Here is a 20965-nt window from a genome sequence, read left to right as displayed (position 1 = left end):
AGTAAGATATTCATTATGCAGTAATGAAGACAACATTATTGATTTAAATAGCTTTTTAGTTATTTTTAGTGATTGTAAAGTGTACGCTGTTTCGCGCTTTCATAAAAGTATTGTTTTGGAAGTTTTGGAAGTGACATCTACACATAAATGCAGAATTCATTCTAGAAATTGACATGGTGATAACTAGCACAGGACAAAAATATACGTCTAAATTGGCTAGATACGCCCAGACTCATTTTTATAAATTCGTATCAATATATTTTTTAAATTCCATTCCAATTATTTGTAAAACCAATTACTTTTAAACAATCTTAAATTGATTATAAATGGATAATCTCATTGCTTTGTTATGGTGGAGCCGTTGCTACACATTACATCTGCACTTTACTAGAGAACACGCACTCATTTCACATAAGAATTATTTGACAGTCAAATTAAAATGTGAATGTTTAATAACCGTGTTGCTAAAGTTCAGGTAAATGTTTAATTATCCACCTGACAGTGAAATTAAAATGTTATTTTTTAATAAACTTGTAGCTAAAGTTCAGGCAAATGTATAATTGTCCATCTGATTAATAAAAATAAAAATGTATGACTGCAAATCCAATAAAATAATTTACAACAACTGCAAACAACAAATTAATTGTGATCTGTATCGCAACATGTTGTTTATTATGATGCATACATCTCAATTTATCTCTATAAATCTATCACAAAACTATAAAGGTCCAAAGATGAAGAAGAGTCAAAAGGTTCCGATATGAGTGTATTTAATATTAAATCAAATAGGATACATATAATTCACAAGGCATAACAGCATGCACGTAACAGTGAACATGAGGAAACACAGGAACTACAATGAGAACAAACTCAAATATGAACAGCTGTGATGATTCAATGAATCTCCAACAAACAAGTGGCAGGAAACATGAACAAAGACAACAGGAAATAATGACAAACAAACTAAAATTCCATGAAAATGAAAACTGAACTGACAGATATGTAAATGCATTTTATGTAAGTAGTCTGTTATACTGTTATATAGATCTCATTGATTGACATTTTAGGCCATATAAATAATAACTGCTCCAAATTGCTATTTTTGCTCAGTTTGGGCCTCTGAATAAAATAGTAAGCATATTTTATAAATGAGGCCCCGGGTGCGCACCGAACAAGCGGACTAAGACACATCACATTTTCTATGGGTCTGCTTCCAAACAAACCCTGGTGCAGTTCGACTGAAATATGAACGCAGCACAATCCAGAAATCTAAATGAACCAAAAACAGGATATGATTGTATCGATTATGTTCTGGTTTCGTTTTCACTTCGTTCTGTTCCTGTTTTGCCTGCCTTATAGGGGCTGTTTACACGACACCGTTTTCAACTAAAAACTGAAAACTTTTTATGCGTTTTGCAACATAAAACTCACGTGTATTGCACGTGTATTATGTGTGTAGTCTATAAGATGTTTTTTTTTTTTATTTTTTTTTAAAGGATTCTGATATCAACAGTAAGTAAGGGGGGCATATGGACAGTCAGTGAAGAGTAACAAGTGAAGAATTATAAGAATTACACTAATAACACAATATAACATTTTATCATCATAAAAAATGAAAGGCTCCTTACAACAGACTCAAGGATGAAACATGTTCTCGAAGCCTTTGTGTTATAGGATTTGACATTTTCTTAAAGGGATACTCCACTTTAAAATGAAAATTCTGTCATCATATACTCACCCTCATGTTGTTTCAAACCTGTATGAATTTCTTTCTTCTGCTGAACAGAAAGGAAGATATTTAGAAGAATATCAGTAACCAGACAGTTTCTGGTCCCATTGACTTCCATAGTAGGAAAAAAATATACTATGGATGTCAATGAGACCAGAAACTGCTGGTTACTGACATTCTTCTAAATATCTAACTTTGTGTTCAGCAGAAGAAAGAAATTCATTATGGTATTTTTATACTTTAGTACAGTCAAAAACTTACATACAGCACCTTTAAAGGCACACTAGTTTCTGTTTTTCCCAAACAGTGAACCCTAGAGTCGCTGTGGAGTACTTGTATTTAACGTTACTGTCGTAAATACCACTCACGCAGAGCCGTCGTTTTCTTTTCCTTGACTCTTCCGACCACTCTTTCTTCGTCAACTCTGCCATGATTCACGTCTGAAATGTGTGCTAGTATCTTCCATAGAGGCTGCTTCATATGTTGTTGATGTATGAGACGTCGTGCCGTAAAGCAAGTCGAGATTCTCGCGAGATTTGTCGGGGCGCCACCTCTCAAACCTGGTTTTCTGGTTTTGCCAGCGGCGTCCCCCCCCCCTCCCTACTAAGAGTTCGTTTACCATCTAAATGATTTTGAAGCTGTTATATTAAGGTACAAATCTTGCATAGTGTGCCTTTAAGCCCTGTGTTTTGTTCAGTTCTTTGTCTGCTATCGTCTGTGTGGTTGTGTTTAAGTTTTCTCCTGAGTGTTTCTGTTGTGGATTTATTAAAAACTACTTTTGTTAATCATCTCCTTCATCGTATGGGCTTTACTACAGCCACCCGTGACAATGATGTCATAAGAGACAATGCTAAAAAGACAGCATGCTACATTACAGTTTGGTACAGGCGTCAGAACCGTCGTCTTCTTGCAGCAGATCTTTGTTTGTGTGTGTGAGACGGAGCTCTTTTGACTTTTCTTCAATACACTGTTATTTTAACACAGTGCTTGAAAAGCAATTTCACACTTTGATTACATTATATACATGTTTATGATTATGTTTCACAGTTATGTCTGCACATCCAATTCATGTACCATATTAGATGTTTTTATTGTAAAAAAAAAAAGTATAACTATAATTTACATGATTTTTTTTTACACATTTATTTTACCCAGAAACTAAAGGATCCATTTAAAAGCAATAAAGCCATTCTCTTGTAAATCAGAGCACTAAAACACAATTTCATAACATTTTCCATAATTTATAATTTATTTAACATTTTAATAATTAAATAATGATTTTGAAATAATTTAATAATGTGGTAATCGTACAAACCACTCAATCGATCTTCTTTTTGTCCACTAGATTTAAAATGCTCTCAATAGGCAAATATGTTTGCGATGAATTCTCGAAACCGCTTGGCATATTGTTCAGGGTGAACTGTGGAGATCTCAGCCCCAGCCTTTAAATAAAAAAAATAATAAAAAATAGTAGAATATTTAGGCTACAGCTCAGTTTAGTCTTTTTACAATAAATGCGTAAAAAGCAAATCTCAGTTGTCGATTCATTAAGTATCACTTACTCCATGCTTGACTGTTTTCGCTGCATGGGCTGCTTTCTTCTTGGTATCATACTGGGTCAAAATGTCTATAAGACCCATGAAGTACACTTGTCTGTGTGGGGCACCTAGATCAAGGACAGACAAACACAAGACTCATAAATGAAATGTAAGGATTTAAAGACCTGATCTGAAAGACAAATTAGGTAAGAGGAGTAACACAAAATGAGTAATGGACAATTATTTTAAAGGTACAATATGCAAGAATTTTTTGCCGCTAGAGGGTGCTACATCCAAACAACAACAACAACGGCGTAGCTTGATGACGATGTGAAGGAGCGTGGAATGATGGGAACTGTCGTTTTAAACTCAACCGTGGATGTAAATCAGTCAGACGGGAATCGAAAAATCATGTTCATGGATGAGGCTAAGTTATATTTTTATAATGACATGCTTTTTGTGGCGAGGGGGGCGTGGTTCTGGTTCAGCGCGGTCTGTAATGGGAGAGAGAAGAGACGAGCGGGACGCAAGTAGGTCAAGTGCATATGACGAACACCTGTGTCTTATTGCTGTGATCCGCGTGGAGAGACCGCTTATAAGCCGCGCGCTGGAACGAGAGAGAGACTGAAGAGAAAATTGGACGCAGAGAAAGAAAACCGGTGGATCCGAGCTCTCATTTTTGAACTGTTTTGTGCCGTCGTGGTTGCCACGGTGAATGCGCGTTGTGCACGACTTTTGTATGTTTTGCTTTATTTTAATAAAGTACGAGTCCCAGTCACGCCGACCCCTGTCTTCTTCCTTCCTGACTCTTGAACCTCATCACACTTTTATTTCATTAAAATGAATTAACCGCAAGAAAAGTAAGGTTTAATACTAAATTGGTTATCATAGATGTTACTGTATATGTCGAATTCATTGTTGTGATAACGCGGCGCAGTTTTACGTGTTCTAAACAATTGTTGTAAAAGTACATTCGAACATACCCACATCATTTGCCAAAATACTGATTAATCTTTGTGTATAACACATGCTATATTTATTTACATGGCCATAAACACCAGACGTGATAAACAATGTCAATAAACTAAACACAAACCTAAAGCAATAATACTTCCCTTACATAAACATAACTATTACCGAATGCTACATTTGGAAAATATAAAATTAAGCATGCTTCGTCGACAGAACCAGCTGCAATCGGTAAAGAATAATTGTGTTCCATAACGACTGCAAGAAACAAGCTAACGTTTGTTGCTTGATAGACGCTACAACTACAACTTCCGCCTTTGTCCAGGACTCCACGCAGTACGAGCGGAAACCGAGGGTAACGCGGATATGACGCAATTGACTGGCGACTCCCAGCTCCCCCCTGCTCTAACGCCCCGTTTCCTTGGTAAAAATCGCAATTTTCTCACGATTTAAAAATAGTTGGAAACATTTAGGATATTGTAAGTAATCAACTTAACAAAATATATAACACTGCCCTTGAAATTATGGGATATTTTAATGCAATTTTTTTTACATATTGTACCTTTAAGAGAAATGCAAAAGCCATTACCTTCATGAAAAGATTACTCAATGGGTTCAAGATTATAGAAAAGTTGGGTACTGGTACGCTAACCATTTATTTGAGTTTTATTCCATTTGCATTAATTGTCCATTATGTATTTCAATGTTTTCATGTAGAGTTTGACATGAGACTGAATTGTGACTCACCAGCTGCGCTCTGGATGGCATACACATCAACATAAGGGTCAAACTCTCCTGGACCAAGAGGTTTATAAGAGCTCATGTACCCTGCGATGCCCTCAGGGGACGAGCCGAAAGACCCCACGGCTGTAAGGCACTGGTCATTCTCTGAATCCTCCTCCTCTTCACTTACAGAGTCTTTCATTTCTACCTCTTCTTCTTGCTCTGCCCTCCCGACATCATGAATGCCCAGCAGCAGGCTGTAGTCCATGATCCTCAAACGCACAAGAAACTGCACACAAACACATACAGATACAAAAACAGAGTATTAGGCCCTGTTTACACCTGGTATTAAGATGCGCTTTGGTCGATCGGATCACAAATAGACGAGGGAGACACATTCCCGTTTACACCTGGTGTTTTAAACCGTCTCTTTTGTCCACTTTCAACCTGATTTCTACGAGGGGATAGTCTCAGGGAGCGGAAAAATGTTTGGGCTTTTTCAGATCTTTCGATCTAATGTACAAAATAAGCTCACGCAATTTTCATATGAACGCGACCGGAGACGGAAAAACACATGGAGAGCAGCAGCTTTCGTTTCTGCTCTGACAGCCACAAGACCAGCCGAACACTGAGTGTGTGTTAGACATCAGGAATGGCGAGAGACTGTGCTTGGTACGTTTTTCATCTTCAAACCAGACTTTTGCGGAAAACTGTGAAAACGCGAGTAAAGCGATTAGACGTAGAACTATTTTCAGTTTACACTAAAGGTTGGACTCGATCCTTAAAACTTACCAAAGATCCAGTGGTCATGGATATTGACATGCAGCCAGGAATTGTGTTTCCTGACATTTATTTGAGCCTGATTTCAACGCCGGGGAAAAACATAAAGCAAATTTGCCTGTGAACGCTTTATATAAATACAATATAGGTCTAAATCCATGTGATCACTTATGTCAATGTTATATATATCGTAACATATACATAAACTTGTATAGTTTTTTGTCCGTGTTTATTTAAAAACATCCAATTATGCAGAATATACGATGGTTAATATTTAATTGATGAGTTGTCAATACAATATATAGGGTATGATTTTACCCATGAATTCAGCATAGTGACACAAAATGATAACTGTAAATCCACCTTTCTCTGCCTGGATCCAGTTGTTTCTATATTGCAGCGATCCATTTGCTTCTCTGTTCTTTAGCTTTTGGCAGTCAGTAAAAATATACTTCAGATTTCTTGTCAAATCTAATCGCACAGCTCTTCCCCATTTTAGATGTGTTATTTGTGTTTTTCGCAGCATTCACGCTGAAAACCAATGCTGCCGCTCAGTGTTTCTGCCACTCAGTGTGTGTGTGACCGCAGTCACTCCGGCCGACGGTGACGTCACGCACATACCCTCTACTGAGAGACACTTTTACTCAAGTAAATTTTTTAGTACTCCTTCCACCACTGCGCATTAGGTCAGTGAAGACAAGAAGGTCTTTTGCGGCTGTTCGAACACATTCGAAGCAATCCGGTCAAATGCGTTTTCCACTCTGAAAGTGGTCGAAAGTAGACAAGCTAAAAATGTTTTACACCCCGTTTACACCTGTATTTAGCAAGAGGTCCTCGCTGCAGCCTGTAGCACAATGACGTAGCTGGATCAGATCCGACACGTACTGGACACGCATGCGCGGTGGTGTGTTTTGGTCTGTACAAATAATTTTTTTTAAAAAACCCTGAATTTAAGTTAAATATAAATGATTACTTGAGTGACAACTGCGTGATCTGACTGCTGTGATCAGTTTGTATATTAAATTTAAATTCAGGGTTTTTAAATTCATATGGCATGATGTACGTACATAAAACTCCGTCGACTCCGTCGCTATAGAAGCAAAGACGCTAAAATGCAATCATGCAATCAGTTTCTCTACTACTTATTGTGAAATTGATTTCTTTATATTTGCTATTAGTATTATCCATACTGCAAAATCCTTATGTTTTTATTCAACTATGTGTGGGCTTAATAAAAAATACGGGACAAATCCCGTCCCTTATTGATTTGATACGGGACGATTCCGTATTTTAAGGGACGGGGGGCAAGAGGAACCTTATGTACAGATCACTGGGGAAAAATTAGTATAGCCATTAAAGAAGGAACTTTTACCAGGCAAAATATCATTAAGCACTTTTTTTTCTGACAAGATTTAGTTTCTTGATGCTGTTATTATTTTTGCATTTTCCCTTGAATGTGTATTTTAAGTTGTTTACCGTATTGTATTGTAGGCCTACCTCTAGGTAGAGACAATTACTTGACTTCCACTCAACAGCAAATATGACCTGAATAAAATAAAATGGCTTTATTTTAAAATGTTCTGTATATACACGCATTAAATCCATCACATTTAGGTTTAAAATCATGTGATTTAAAATGTTGTAAAATGAACTATTTTGCATGTATGTAGAGAGAAACTAGGAAAGCATCACATTTATGTAAATAATTGCTTATTCATCAATAATTACATATTACTATTTATCATTAGGCTACTACTACTACACAGGTTAGACCATCAACTCAATACAATATTGAGCACGTCACTTAAGACCAGCGCATGCGAATTATAACCCAAACACACCTCCATCCAGTACGTATTGGATCATCCAGCTACGTCATCGTGCTACAGGCTGCAGCGAGGGGTGTCTCGTATTTAGTGCCGTCCACTTGTGATCCGATCGACCAAAACGCATCTTAATACCAGGTGCAAACAGGGCCTTAGTTTCAGTAAAACCAGGTTGTTTGGGTCCAAGAAAACTTCTCGATTTCGCAGTGGGTAAAATCAATCAACCAATCAATCAAATTACATTTGACCCTAATATTTCGTCATTAAATCGTCTCACCTCTACATCCCTGTTCAGTTTATCCAATAGCTTTTCTTTCTCTTCTTCACTGATGTAGACTCGCTGCATGTTGTTTCTGAAATCTACATCCTTGAAGGTAGGCAGCTCTTTTCCCTGTGTTTTCAAATTACTTTTAAGCATTTATTTTCAAGAACAAATTTTCAGTTTTGAGAAACTGAAACATCTTTCAAGAACAGCATACAAGAATGCCTTTGTATCAGAATGAAAACAAGAAAAGATATAGTGAAAATGTTTAGGATTTAGGAACCTGTTCTAAAGCAATTCTAAAAATAACCAATACAAATCTTTAATTTGAAGAAATGTTTAAGATTCATAAATGTAAATGTTTTGGACAAACTCAACATGGTTGCATCTCTTACCTTTTCTTTATCACTTGCTTCTCGAGAAACCAACGAGCCCTATAATATGAAATATTCCTGATAATTTAGATCTTTCCATTTTTCTTTTACTTATTTTGCACTTATTGTTTTGAATACCATACTAAACTCGAGTTGTAACATTAGTTCCTCACCATTATGGCTCAATAACAAATTCATGAAATCGTAAACAATGATTAAAGAATGAAATTTATCTACCTTGAGGTCATATTTTCTGTGGACAGTTAGTCGGTGGCTGAACATGTTCCTCATGACTAAAATATACGTGTCTTCATTGTCCACAGTGACACGGTACATGCCGAGGAATTGGGGAAGTAGTGTGCTACCATGGCACGTTACAATGTGCTGAGGGGAAAGAAAAGCAGATGTTTTAGTTTGATAGAAAAGGGAATAAAAAGAACTAGCCTTTCTAGGTCCAGGTGAGTGTTGCTTGTCAGTTGAACAATCAAGCTACATCTCAATGAAACCAGCACAAACATCTTTAAAACTATTTTTTACTATATTATATTTATTATATTTTACTCAAATAGCATTGCAGTCAAATGTTACAGAGACTTGTTCTCATCTTTTAAATAATAAATCAATGACTAAACACATATAAGTGAGTGTTTACCTCTGTGGTAATAGTAAAATAGACATAAAGCCTAGTTTATGCTTGGTTTGTCTAGGAAAATCTATCCATCCAAACACATCTCAATAGCAGTTGCTTGGTTTACGCATCTAGACCAGCTTGGCCAGGCGAGACCATCTCAAACCAGCTAAGACCAGTTAGAGTGCAAGTCATTTTATAATTCAAAGTAAGCAGGAGAGCTGGTGGACCAGCAAACCAGCTCAGATTGCTTGAGAACAGCATGACTATGCTAGTCCACCAGCTTGACCAGCACTAACCAGCTCTAACCAACATAAACCAGCCTGGACCAACATGCTGGATTTTTCAGCAGGGAAGCCTACCAGCCGCCAGTGCAACAAAGCATCTACATATTATCCAGAATGCATCTGGTCTTCAATCAGTCAAAGACCTCTCCTGATATTACTGCCAATAGCTGGCAGAATCAGGACAGGCACTGGAATACAACAGTTGCATTCAATAAACAAGCAGCACCTTGTTGTTCCTCCACAATGAGATTCAAAGTCACTCTCCAAAACCTTCCCCTCTTTGAAGAAATGAGCTACCAACATTCACTCGATCTGCTGAGACCATCACATATTTCAACAAGCAACTCATCCGCAAGCACTTAATCACTCCACAACCTTAAACAAAGGCACTTACAGTACTTCCAATATAAATACAAATATGCTATCTGTTTCCTAATATCGCCTTGTAATAAACATGGCATTGTATAGTACAGATATTGTTGACTGCAGTGAAATTCCTTATGTTCCTCATTAGGAAGTCAGCCTTGATAAAATTGTATACTAAATTTCTAAATGTAAATATGGACTAGATTTATGGAAGAAAACTGATAGCAGTTGAGAGGCAGTTGAACTCCCTCCCCCTCACAGAAAGCCAAGACCAGCCAACCCACTTGGACTGGGCCGGCATTAGGAATAGGAACAAACAAGTAGAAAACTGAACAACTATACAGAGCATTGAAGACATAAGTGTGGACCAGATGACTTCCCCTTGTGCGTCGGAGAAACAAGCACCATAAAAGACTTCTGCACGTCTTCTGAAGCCATATGATAGCATTTTGTTACCCCTTTTCCACCAAAAAAGAACTGGTTCGGAACTGGTGCTGGTTCAATGTTGGTTCAACTTGCGAACCTTCTCAGAACCTGTTTGTTTTTCCACTGACTAGAGAGCCCAGCAAACGACGTCATTACGTCACTGTGTACGTTGCCATACGTCTTAGCTTTCCCAGAAACGCTTGCGCCAACTTCAAGCATAACAATTACAATGGCGGACTACATTCTCCAAATGTTTCTCCTGGCTTTGCGATCCTATATTGAGGTCAGAAGAAGACGTTTAGAACACATTTGTGCTGTTCGTCTGGATTACTATAGACGGAGGTTACATTCGAGAAGAAGTTCGACAATAACCCCGCCCCCAGCCCCCGACGTAAGCATGACGTGGTAAAACAACGGTTCTAGTCCAGCAAAGAGTTGGTGCCGCTTTGGAACCAATTTTCCTGGCCGAGAACCGGTTCTTTGGCTGTCGAAACACAAAGAACTGGTTCGCGAGTAGGCACCGACTCCGAACCGACACCAGCACTGCCTTGGTGGAAAAGGGGTATGTGAGGAACAGACTAAAATTTAACTTGATATCTGTGCTAGCTTTCTGTGATGTTCATGATAGCTCATGATAGAAGCAACAATATCCAATTTGTGAACCAATAGTTCTTTCACTAGATCTTTTCAGTGTATCATAGTACTGTATATGGTAGATAATGGCAGAATTTCCTTGTTTGAATGAACTAATCCTTTAAGTGTAATCAGGAGACTACATTTTACAAAGGTTAAATGTACGTGTTATTGAACAACTTGACTTATGAAACAGTGCTCTATACCTGGTGGTATTCTGAAAGGATGTTGTGCATGTCCTCCACCTCCTCACTGGAGATTTGCTTGACAATTAATGTGCAGTCATATGATGTCAGCAACAATCCCGCTTCCTGACTCTTGCATTCCTTAACTGGAGGACTACGCGTTAGAGAAACCTAAAAGGACACATGGAAATTTGGAAATGTTGGGAAATTCCACTTTAAATCTCTCTTACCAGCAGGTGTGACCTAAAGAGTTACTATAACATATCAAAGTCATTCCATACAAAATCATGTGGTAATGGTCTGGGAGGGGGAAACGGGGCAGATGAGAACTGATAAAGGGAAACAGGTAGGGTAAGTGGGAGTTAACAAGGGGTGTGTGTGTGTGTGTGTGTTTTATATGGCATTTCAAAGTCCATACTGGAAGCAGAATCCAGTAAAAGGGCTATTATAAAGATAAGCATGAATTCATGCAGTTTTTAGAACACAAACCATGACATATACTTGAACCTCAGATTTACTTTCTAAAATGATTGTCTTAACCCTTTAAGGTACGCACCATGAAAAAAGCAAAGGAAAAATTATTTCTTTGCATTTTTTATTCAATTATGATAACAATAACAACAATCAATATTTTTTTTAAAATTAGATCCTACAGTATTTTAGATACAGTGCTCTACCAAACGGTTGAGATGTCTGTTCATAGTAAAAGAACAACATTCAGAACAAGTCATATTAAGTGCAATTTCTTGACCAATAAAAAATCTGATGGTTGCTATTGATGGCTCCAAACACATCAAGAGTGTGTGTGTGTGTGTGTGTGTGTGTGTGTGTGTGTGTGTGTGTGTGTGTGTGTGTGTGTGTGTGTGTGTGTGTGTGTGTGTGTGTGTGTGCGTGTGTGTGTGTGTGCTGGTGCAAAAGTTCAACCAAGATTTGATTAGTACGGAGCCCCCCCAAGTCCCACTTTGTCAAAAAAAAATTATTATAACTATCTTGTGGCCTCAGGATAGTAACTCGTGGCCTCAAGATTTTGTTACTATCTTGAGACCACAAGTTACTATCTTGAGGCCACGAGTTGCTATCTTGTGGCCACAAGATAGTATCTTGAGGCCACAAGTTACTATCTTGAGGCCATGAGTTACTATCTTGAGGCCATGCCCACGAAATACTATCTTGAGGGCCACGAGTTACTATCTTGAGGCCACGAGTTACTATCTTGAGGCCACGAGTTGCTATCTTGAGGCCACGAGATAGTATCTTGAGGCCACGAGTTAGTATCTTGAGGCCACGAGTTAGTATCTTGAGGCCACGAATTAGTATCTTGAAGCCACGAGTTAGTATCTTGAGGCCACGAATTAGTATCTCGAGGCCACAAATTACTATCTCGAGGCCACAAATTACTATCTCGAGGCCACGAGTTGCTATCTTGAGGCCACGAGTTGCTATCTTGAGGCCACGAGATAGTATCTCGAGGCCACGAATTAGTATCTCGAGGCCACAAATTACTATCTCGAGGCCACAAATTACTATCTCGAGGCCACGAGTTAGTATCTTGAGGCCACGAGTTACTATCTTGAGGCCACAAGATAGTATCTTGAGGCCACGAGTTACTACCTTGAGCCCACGAGTTACTATCTTGAGGCCACGAGTTACTATCTTGAGGCCACAAGTTGCTATCTTGAGGCCACGAGTTGCTATCTTGAGGCCACGAGATAGTATCTCGAGGCCACGAATTAGTATCTCGAGGCCACAAATTAGTATCTCGAGGCCACAAATTAGTATCTCGAGGCCACAAATTACTATCTCGAGGCCACAAATTACTATCTCGAGGCCACGAGTTGCTATCTTGAGGCCACGAGTTGCTATCTTGAGGCCACGAGATAGTATTTCGAGGCCACGAATTAGTATTTCGAGGCCACAAATTACTATCTCGAGGCCACGAGTTAGTATCTTGAGGCCACGAGTTACTATCTTGAGGCCACAAGATAGTATCTTGAGGCCACGAGTTACTACCTTGAGCCCACGAGTTACTATCTTGAGGACACGAGTTACTATCTTGAGACTACGAGTTAGTATCTTGAGGCCACGAGTTACTACCTTGAGGCCACGAGTTACTACCTTGAGGCCACGAGTTACTACCTTGAGGCCACGAGTTACTACCTTGAGCCCACGAGTTACTACCTTGAGCCCACGAGTTACTATCTTGAGGCCACGAGATAGTATCTTGAGGCCACGAGTTACTACCTTGAGCCCACGAGTTACTATCTTGAGGCCACGAGTTACTATCTTGAGGCCACAAGATAGTATCTTGAGGCCACGAGTTACTACCTTGAGCCCACGAGTTACTATCTTGAGGACACGAGTTACTATCTTGAGACTACGAGTTAGTATCTTGAGGCCACGAGTTACTACCTTGAGGCCACGAGTTACTACCTTGAGGCCACGAGTTACTACCTTGAGGCCACGAGTTACTACCTTGAGCCCACGAGTTACTACCTTGAGCCCACGAGTTACTATCTTGAGGCCACGAGATAGTATCTTGAGGCCACGAGTTACTACCTTGAGCCCACGAGTTACTATCTTGAGGCCACGAGTTACTATCTTGAGGCCACAAGTTGCTATCTTGAGGCCACGAGTTGCTATCTTGAGGCCACGAGATAGTATCTCGAGGCCACGAATTAGTATCTCGAGGCCACAAATTAGTATCTCGAGGCCACAAATTACTATCTCGAGGCCACAAATTACTATCTCGAGGCCACGAGTTGCTATCTTGAGGCCACGAGTTGCTATCTTGAGGCCACGAGATAGTATTTCGAGGCCACTAATTAGTATTTCGAGGCCACAAATTACTATCTCGAGGCCACAAATTACTATCTCGAGGCCACGAGTTAGTATCTTGAGGCCACGAGTTACTATCTTGAGGCCACAAGATAGTATCTTGAGGCCACGAGTTACTACCTTGAGCCCACGAGTTACTATCTTGAGGACACGAGTTACTATCTTGAGACTACGAGTTAGTATCTTGAGGCCACGAGTTACTACCTTGAGGCCACGAGTTACTACCTTGAGGCCACGAGTTACTACCTTGAGGCCACGAGTTACTACCTTGAGCCCACGAGTTACTACCTTGAGCCCACGAGTTACTATCTTGAGGCCACGAGATACTATCTTGAGGCCACGAGTTACTACCTTGAGCCCACAAGTTACTATCTTGAGGCCACGAGTTACTTTCTTGAGCCCACGAGATAGTATCTTGAGCCCATGAGATACTATCTTGAGATACTATATTGATCAAATATTTCTCATCAAATATGTAATTTAATAATATTAAATGTATCATTTTACCAACACTAACCCTTTTGTTCATTGTAAATAGCTAATTTTACCAACATTAGCTAATTTTACCAACATTAGATAATTTTACCAACATTAGCTAGCTTCTCTACCCTAAAAGGACTACTCAACCGTTTGGTAGAGCATTTTTTGAAAAAATTATTTGACCCTTATAAGACTTATTTTTGTTTAATTAAGTTACATAATTCTGTTTAACATCTCCTCTGAAACGATAATATGTCAACAAAATAGTTTTACCTTTAAAAGTCCCGCCGATATGCGTCATCAAAGGATGAGTAAATTTTTGCTGTGTCACATGCTGTTTGAAGGAACAATAAAAAGGCATGCTGCTCACAGACACAGCGCCATCTAGTGGATTTTTTTTAGCATTGCACAACTACACCAAACAATAGAGATGACTCATTCAGGTTGAGTTAAGCTTGATGCATTTTTCAATTAAATATAGTGACTTAAAGTGGGGTCTACCAAACGGTTGAGTAGTACCTTAAAGGGTTAAAACTAATCTACACACAATCGTTCATTTGATCATCCTTGCTCAAAACCACCAGGTATGTTAAGTCCAAGAGAGCTTGGATAAGAGATGGATGGCCAGGCCTGAGACTTTGGGACATGATCCAACATCACCAAAACCCTAGGACAACCAGTTTGGATAGTAGATGGATGTGAAGTCCACCCCCACAGTCAAGCAACCCTGTTAAAAGACTAAGATAAATGCCTGATTTTCACACTCTGCGAAGGGCACAATCCTCTGTGGTGAGACTCTTATTTGATAACATGGACGCTGAAAAAATATGTGCTGCTCGCAGTAAAAATGATACTGCAACTTTCACAGTTATGTTCTTAATGAAATTCATATCTGTGAAAAGACTTCATCCCAGCCTTTGCCAGCTAGTGAAAACCTTTTGGCTTTGACTAAAGGTCTGCCATTACTGTTATTAACACTGCCAAATTTCATTTTATTGTCATTTATCATTCACCAGGTAAACTAGGCAATATCCTTGAGGAGCTAGATAGCCTCCTGTCCTCTTTTCCTGAGGATGGCACACATGGTACATGACACATGGTAGTTCCGGGGTCCTGGGTTGTGCTGGGTAACAATGCAGTCGGAAAAGGAGCCGGATTCCCTTTCAAGCCTTGAACACAAATGGGATGCTGATATCCTGGAGCACGGAGAGGGTCCTAACCATCTGGAACATGCAGATGAATGTACCTTGAAATGAATATTTGTCTTCTGGATGGAGACTCAGAACATAGTCTGTCTGGTAGTGTCCCTTTCCTCACAAACCAGAGGCTCAGAAAGTGTATTTATCTGTTGTTAAAGTTAAAGTTATGGTTAACACTTCTATGGATGGCGAAATGATCAGGGAATAACATGCTTTGAGGTGGTGGCCCATTTTAAAGCACACCTGGGGAGAAGGGAGATGATGAACGCTACATTTGCTCATTGCATAGGGAATCTGTGGGGCTCTCCATAGCGAGTGTAACAGCGCAGCGCAACATCAGAACGTAGGCTCACTATTGGCCAACGCTGGTCATGTGTGTGATGCGTGTGATGCTGCAGTGAGCCTACGTTCTGACGTTGCGCTGCGCTGTTACACTACGTGAACTCTCGTCAGAGGCCCACACAGAAGAAAATGAATAGTTGAATACATTCATTATTTTTGTTAGTTTTTTTTGTGCACAAAAAGTATTCTTGTTGCTTGATAAACTTATGGCTGAGCCACTGTAGTCACTTGGACTATTTTAAACATTGTCTTTGCTAACTTTCTGGGCCGGCAAGTTTCAATAACAGAGAAGCCTATGGAGGAGTGAGACAGCGCTCAGATTTAATAAAAAATATCTTCATTTATGTTCCGAAGATGAACGAAAGTCTTACGGGGTTGGAACAACATGAGGGTGAGTATTTACTGACAGAATTTTCTTTATTGGGTGAACTAACCCTTTAAATCTGTTTTTCCAACTCCTTCATTGCCTTTTCTTACACAGTGGAGATTTGTTTTAAATGGATATATAATTAGACACTACAGGAAAGATGATGGAGATGGAGGGTGTGTTACATTTGTTACGCAGGGAATTCCTTATAGAGTTATAAGATTGGCAAGTGAGCAAGAATATGTGGGAATAGAGATTTGGGGAGGAAAATCAAAATGATCAATTATAAATGACTATGTAAAAAGCTTGAAATGAACAAACTTATAGAAATAGGGGGACAGGGTGAGAACAGTGTTGTATGGTGTGGGGATTTTAATGCACACAGCAAATTGTGGGGATGTGAAAAAACTCATAATAATGAGTTTTAGAAGAGCTACTGGAAGAAATTAGAAGAGCTACTGGAAGAAAGCGATTTAGTGTGTCCAAATGACGGAAATAAGACACAGATTGATATTAGGACAGGAAAGGAATCAGTGCTTGATCTTACCTTGGTATCAAATAATTTGGCATCAATTTGTGATTGGAGAGTACATACAGATGGGACAATAGGGAGTGAACATTATCTGGTTATATGTAAAGTCAATATCTCTGTAGTGGAACAAATAGATGGAAGTTGGGGAAATTGGGTGTTTGAAAAAGCTGATTGGGAAAAGTTTCAAGCAGAAAGTGATAAATATTTAAGTAAAGTTGATAACTATATAGATATAGAGTTATTGAAAAATGAAGTAAAACAAGGAATATTATTAGCAGCAATAGAAACTATACCTAAAGGTAAAGGTATGTGTGGGGAACAAAGGTGGGACCAAGAATTAAAAGGAAGACATTTATACTCAATTAAAAAGAGTTGACACTGTGGAAAATAAGAGAGGAAACAGGGGGAGAAGAGACTATTGTAACCAGATTAAGAATAGGGCATAATAAATTAAATAACACTCTTCAAATAATGGGGAAACATCCAACTGGGTTTTGTGATAAGTGCCAAATACCTGAGACTAGAACATGTGCTTATTAATGGTTCAACATATGAGTTACAGAGGATAGATATGATAAATGACATGGAAAAAATAGGACTAATAGACATGGAGTAAAGAGTATAATGGACTGCAGTAGGAGTGAAAGAGGAATGAAATATTTGATTTGCTTTCTGACTAAAACGGGACTAATGACAAGAATATGATGACTGAAGTAAATGGGAAATAACTAGAGCCAGAAAATGGCAGTAATGCAACATCAAGGATGCAAGTTGCCATCAAAACCCAAAGAAGAAGAAGAAGAAGAAGAGCTGTGTTGGTGGCTTGACTGTGTGCAACAGCTGTAAGGTCTCATCTTCAACCCCAGACTTGATGTTGTGTTGAAGCAAGTAGTTGGTGGTGTTGTGTATCTTTACCTCATTTGTGTTCTACTTATTGAATTAGAGTTTTCTCTCCTTAGTCTCTTTTGATCACACTCTATGATTGAGACTTAAAAGGCAGAAGTGAGTGTTAACTTAAATGATTATTCATTTTTTTTTCTCTTGGTTTAGGCTACTTGAAGTTTGCTAGTTAATCATTTTATTTCTTTATTTGTGGGGTAAGTAGGGAGGTGGGTGCCTTTTATTTTGAACTTGACCTTTTCTCCTGTTCATGTTAGCAAGGGAGTTAGCATATTTTGCTGTAGTCTCGTTTTCTTTTCTTTTAGTTTAAGTAGTTTGGTTAATAAGGAGTTAGACTGATTATGTTTGTTGTTTTGGCAATACCCCCTTCTGAATCTGATACCCCTCTTTTTCTTTTGCTTAATTTGTAAATAAAAACTACTTTCTTTCATGAAATGTTATTTGGGTTGTTGGGAAACAATTCTGGGTCTGGAGACGGGGTGGCCTCATGCTGTTGCACATCCATTTCTACTGTTGCTTTCCTCCCCTAGACCAATCAGGAAATCGTAACACTGAGGTTACCTATATAACTTCATCCATAAGGTCGCAGGAACCTATCCCAGTGTCTCGGGCCACAGGCGGGGGAACACCCTGGACTCCAGTCCATCACAGGCCTCACACACAAATCATCAATGCTGCATGTTTTTGGATTGTGCGGGAAACCAGCGCATCCAGAGAAAAACCATGAATGCAGACAAGAGGAGAACATGCAAACTTCACACAGAAAGAACTCCTGACTCAACTTAGTGCCCGTGCACATGAAGGGGGGAGTGGAGGAGAGAGAAGCATGAAGAGGGAAGTTAGCTAGAGGAGAGATGTCCTAGACAACGACAACGACTACGTTAAAAATGTATATTCTTGAGAATTTTGATATGGCCGACACACGACTAAAAAGATGACATTCTGATGAACAAATAACAAAGAATAGGGAAAAGGAGAAGGAACGCGCAAAGTCACGAATTTACATCGGAAAAGCGTTCAAAAGGTGGCGAGAACTCCGCCGGCAGAAGCGCTTCCAATCCGACATTCAGGTGGCTCTGTTTTTGCTGGACAGGTGTGTAAATCCAGCTTGGTTTTTCTAAATGGTTCATGACTGTTTCAGGAAGCACGAGAGGGAGGGGGGGGGGGGGGGGGGTCAAGCTAGCCTCTGTTTTGTTTGACAATACTTTGAACGTCAACAAGAAGTGACGTCACCCAACATCGCTTTGAGCAGCTTTAAGACTTAAGGATTGAAATAGAGGCTATTTATAAAATATGACCTATGGGCAAATTGTAGGATCCATGTGGGCCACTAGGTGCTCGAAGTGCATCATGACATAAAACTCTACTGTCATGTAAAGAACTGGCATATTTTAAAGGTTTAAAGCACACATATGCTGAATTCTACATTGGCAAGAGCCTCATGCAAACATAAAAGCAAATGATGGCCACCATTCAAATGAAGTTGAGCACATGTGCTCTTCCGTCAAATAGGCCTGACCTGATCTATGCAAATAATGAAAACGAGAGGCTCGCCGCAAAATATTGTCTGGAACAGTTGTGACGTTTAACCATGATTGTGACTGATATGTAACTTTTTAATGTACAGTTGAGAACTATTCTACAATAAATGACACAGGGAGCTTTCAGCCTTTTATGCTTCCAGTCTTAAACTATACAGAAGTTTCATACCTGATAATCTTGATGTTCAACTCCAAATCTCTCTCTCAGATTCCGGAACACAAGTGGGCAGTACTCCTTAAACTTAAAATGTCCAGGGAGGTTTTCCCTAAATATTTAAACATAAATAAACATTGTGGATTTTAACAGTGTAAGAGCACCTTTAATAAACTCTCTTTCCTTAAATAACTAAAGCTACAACAAGGAAATACTAATGAATATATATTTTACCATTATCCTTACAGCTCAAGCGTTGCTTTACTAACACACTAAAAACTTAATTGATTTATTACACAAAACTGGATCATATTTATCATGTGCATTAATTGTAATGCTAGAGTCGGAGAGCTCCTCCAGACTTCCTTTTAAGGTTTTTCCTCTTCACTACCTAAACTTTTAGTAGATTAAAAAAAGAAAAGAAATTTGCTACAAATAAAAAAGACTTGATAATGATCATTCTGCTCTGTAATAATAATAATAATAATTGCTATATTATTTCATTACTCTATCACATTTAATATTCTAATTAAAGTTATATTTAATGCAGAATCCACACACTCACATTACTGTCAAGATCAAAAATAATTGCAAATACTTTGAGTGCATGCATTTGTGTACGAATAAACAATATTTTTTTCTTGTTTTGTTTTTGCTTGACAGTTGTGGTGATTGCATTTAATCATAAGAACTGTGTCTAAGGTTGCATTTCACTGAGGTCACAAGTCTGGACTGTTTGCCAGAAACCCCCACCAACACCAAAAAACAACCCTGTCTCCATACCACAGCGGATTATGAGTTTTACAAAAGCTTTGTGCAGTTCATTGTGCACAAAATAGTCTAAAACTGTGACAATGAGAACAAGTATTTCTAGATATCAATATTTGTATCACTTGTATCTCTTTGAAAAGAAGTGGAATTTAAGTTAAATAGAATTGTCTAGATAGGAGGTGAAAATTAGCACTTTATTTGTACATGTATATTTATGTTTATATACGGTATACATGTACCTTATCATGTCTTCTCAAACTGTATAAAGTACAAATATTCAAATGTACTAAAATTGACATTGGCTTTCATCTGTCAGTCAAAAAATCTTTCTTTTGAGTTTTATTGTTCAGAAAGTATTTGTTGCACAGTGTGTTCGATAGACCATACTTGTTGAATAAATGGTTGTTGACTTTCATTTTTATGTTGGCTTTGAAGTCATCTGGAAGTAGCATTACTGGCATAGGCACTTGAAACAGGTCATTTATCTGTAAAGGTTAAATGCAGGAAGGTTAAAAGTTAAAGGAAGACTGACATTTTTTTTATTGTTTTATGTTGTTTTTTATATGCATTAATGACAGCCATTCTCCCAAGCACATAACAAAAAAAAAAAAATATATATACATCATACTTTAGCAATAGGGCAACATATAATATTTAGGCGTTACAGGAAACTAAATAGATAGTTTTTTAAGGTTCAGAATAAAGTTCAGTAGTAACATACCGTGTGATTGATGCCCCACATAAACACAGTCAGGACGGGGTCGCTGGCCCAGAATATCTCCACTTTTTGATGCACAAAATGTTTTTTCTTGCTTTTTGTTCGTGAAAGTCTTCTTGAAATAGCCCCTGTTTTACCAGGGGAAGACATAATTGCAGAAATGAACCCAGGTAATCTTAGACCAAAACAACAACTTGCCTCCTCACTTGTGATGATGAATGTCTTGAAATGCCTGGAGACATTAACAATTGCAATGAACCTATACAGTAGAGGATAAACTACTCCGCTGACTTGCTCCAAAATAGCTTGAGAGAATTAAACTTGTTATAACTTGATCCAAAACAGTCACATGCCTGATCAGCATTTCTGTCGGAGGCGTGTAGTTTTTCTTGTAAATGAA

General features: G+C 38.6%; 1 protein-coding gene across 2 annotated transcripts; it reads right to left on the bottom strand.

Moving 5' to 3' along the window:
- Positions 1–761: 761 nt before the first annotated feature.
- Positions 762–20857, bottom strand: pip4k2cb (phosphatidylinositol-5-phosphate 4-kinase, type II, gamma b). 2 transcript variants are annotated; one of them, XM_079857638.1, is made up of 10 exons: positions 20569–20850; positions 20235–20332; positions 19092–19188; positions 10748–10897; positions 8439–8585; positions 8223–8261; positions 7843–7956; positions 4984–5248; positions 3292–3395; positions 762–3171 (listed from the first exon to the last, which is right to left on the bottom strand). In XM_079857638.1, the coding sequence occupies exons 1-10, from the start codon at positions 20713–20715 to the stop codon at positions 3088–3090; spliced, it is 1245 nt and encodes a 414-aa protein (XP_079713764.1). In that variant the 5' UTR covers positions 20716–20850; the 3' UTR covers positions 762–3087. The 2 variants fall into 2 exon arrangements, with proteins under 2 accessions (XP_079713764.1, XP_079713763.1); XM_079857637.1 differs by lacking the exon at positions 10748–10897 and having other exon boundaries at positions 20569–20857.
- Between the last annotated feature and the right edge of the window lie 108 nt (positions 20858–20965).

The sequence above is a fragment of the Squalius cephalus genome (genome assembly GCF_949319135.1).
Source record: "Squalius cephalus genome assembly, chromosome: 22".
In the NCBI taxonomy this organism is placed as follows: domain Eukaryota; kingdom Metazoa; phylum Chordata; class Actinopteri; order Cypriniformes; family Leuciscidae; genus Squalius; species Squalius cephalus.
This window is presented reverse-complemented; position numbering and strand designations above follow the sequence as displayed.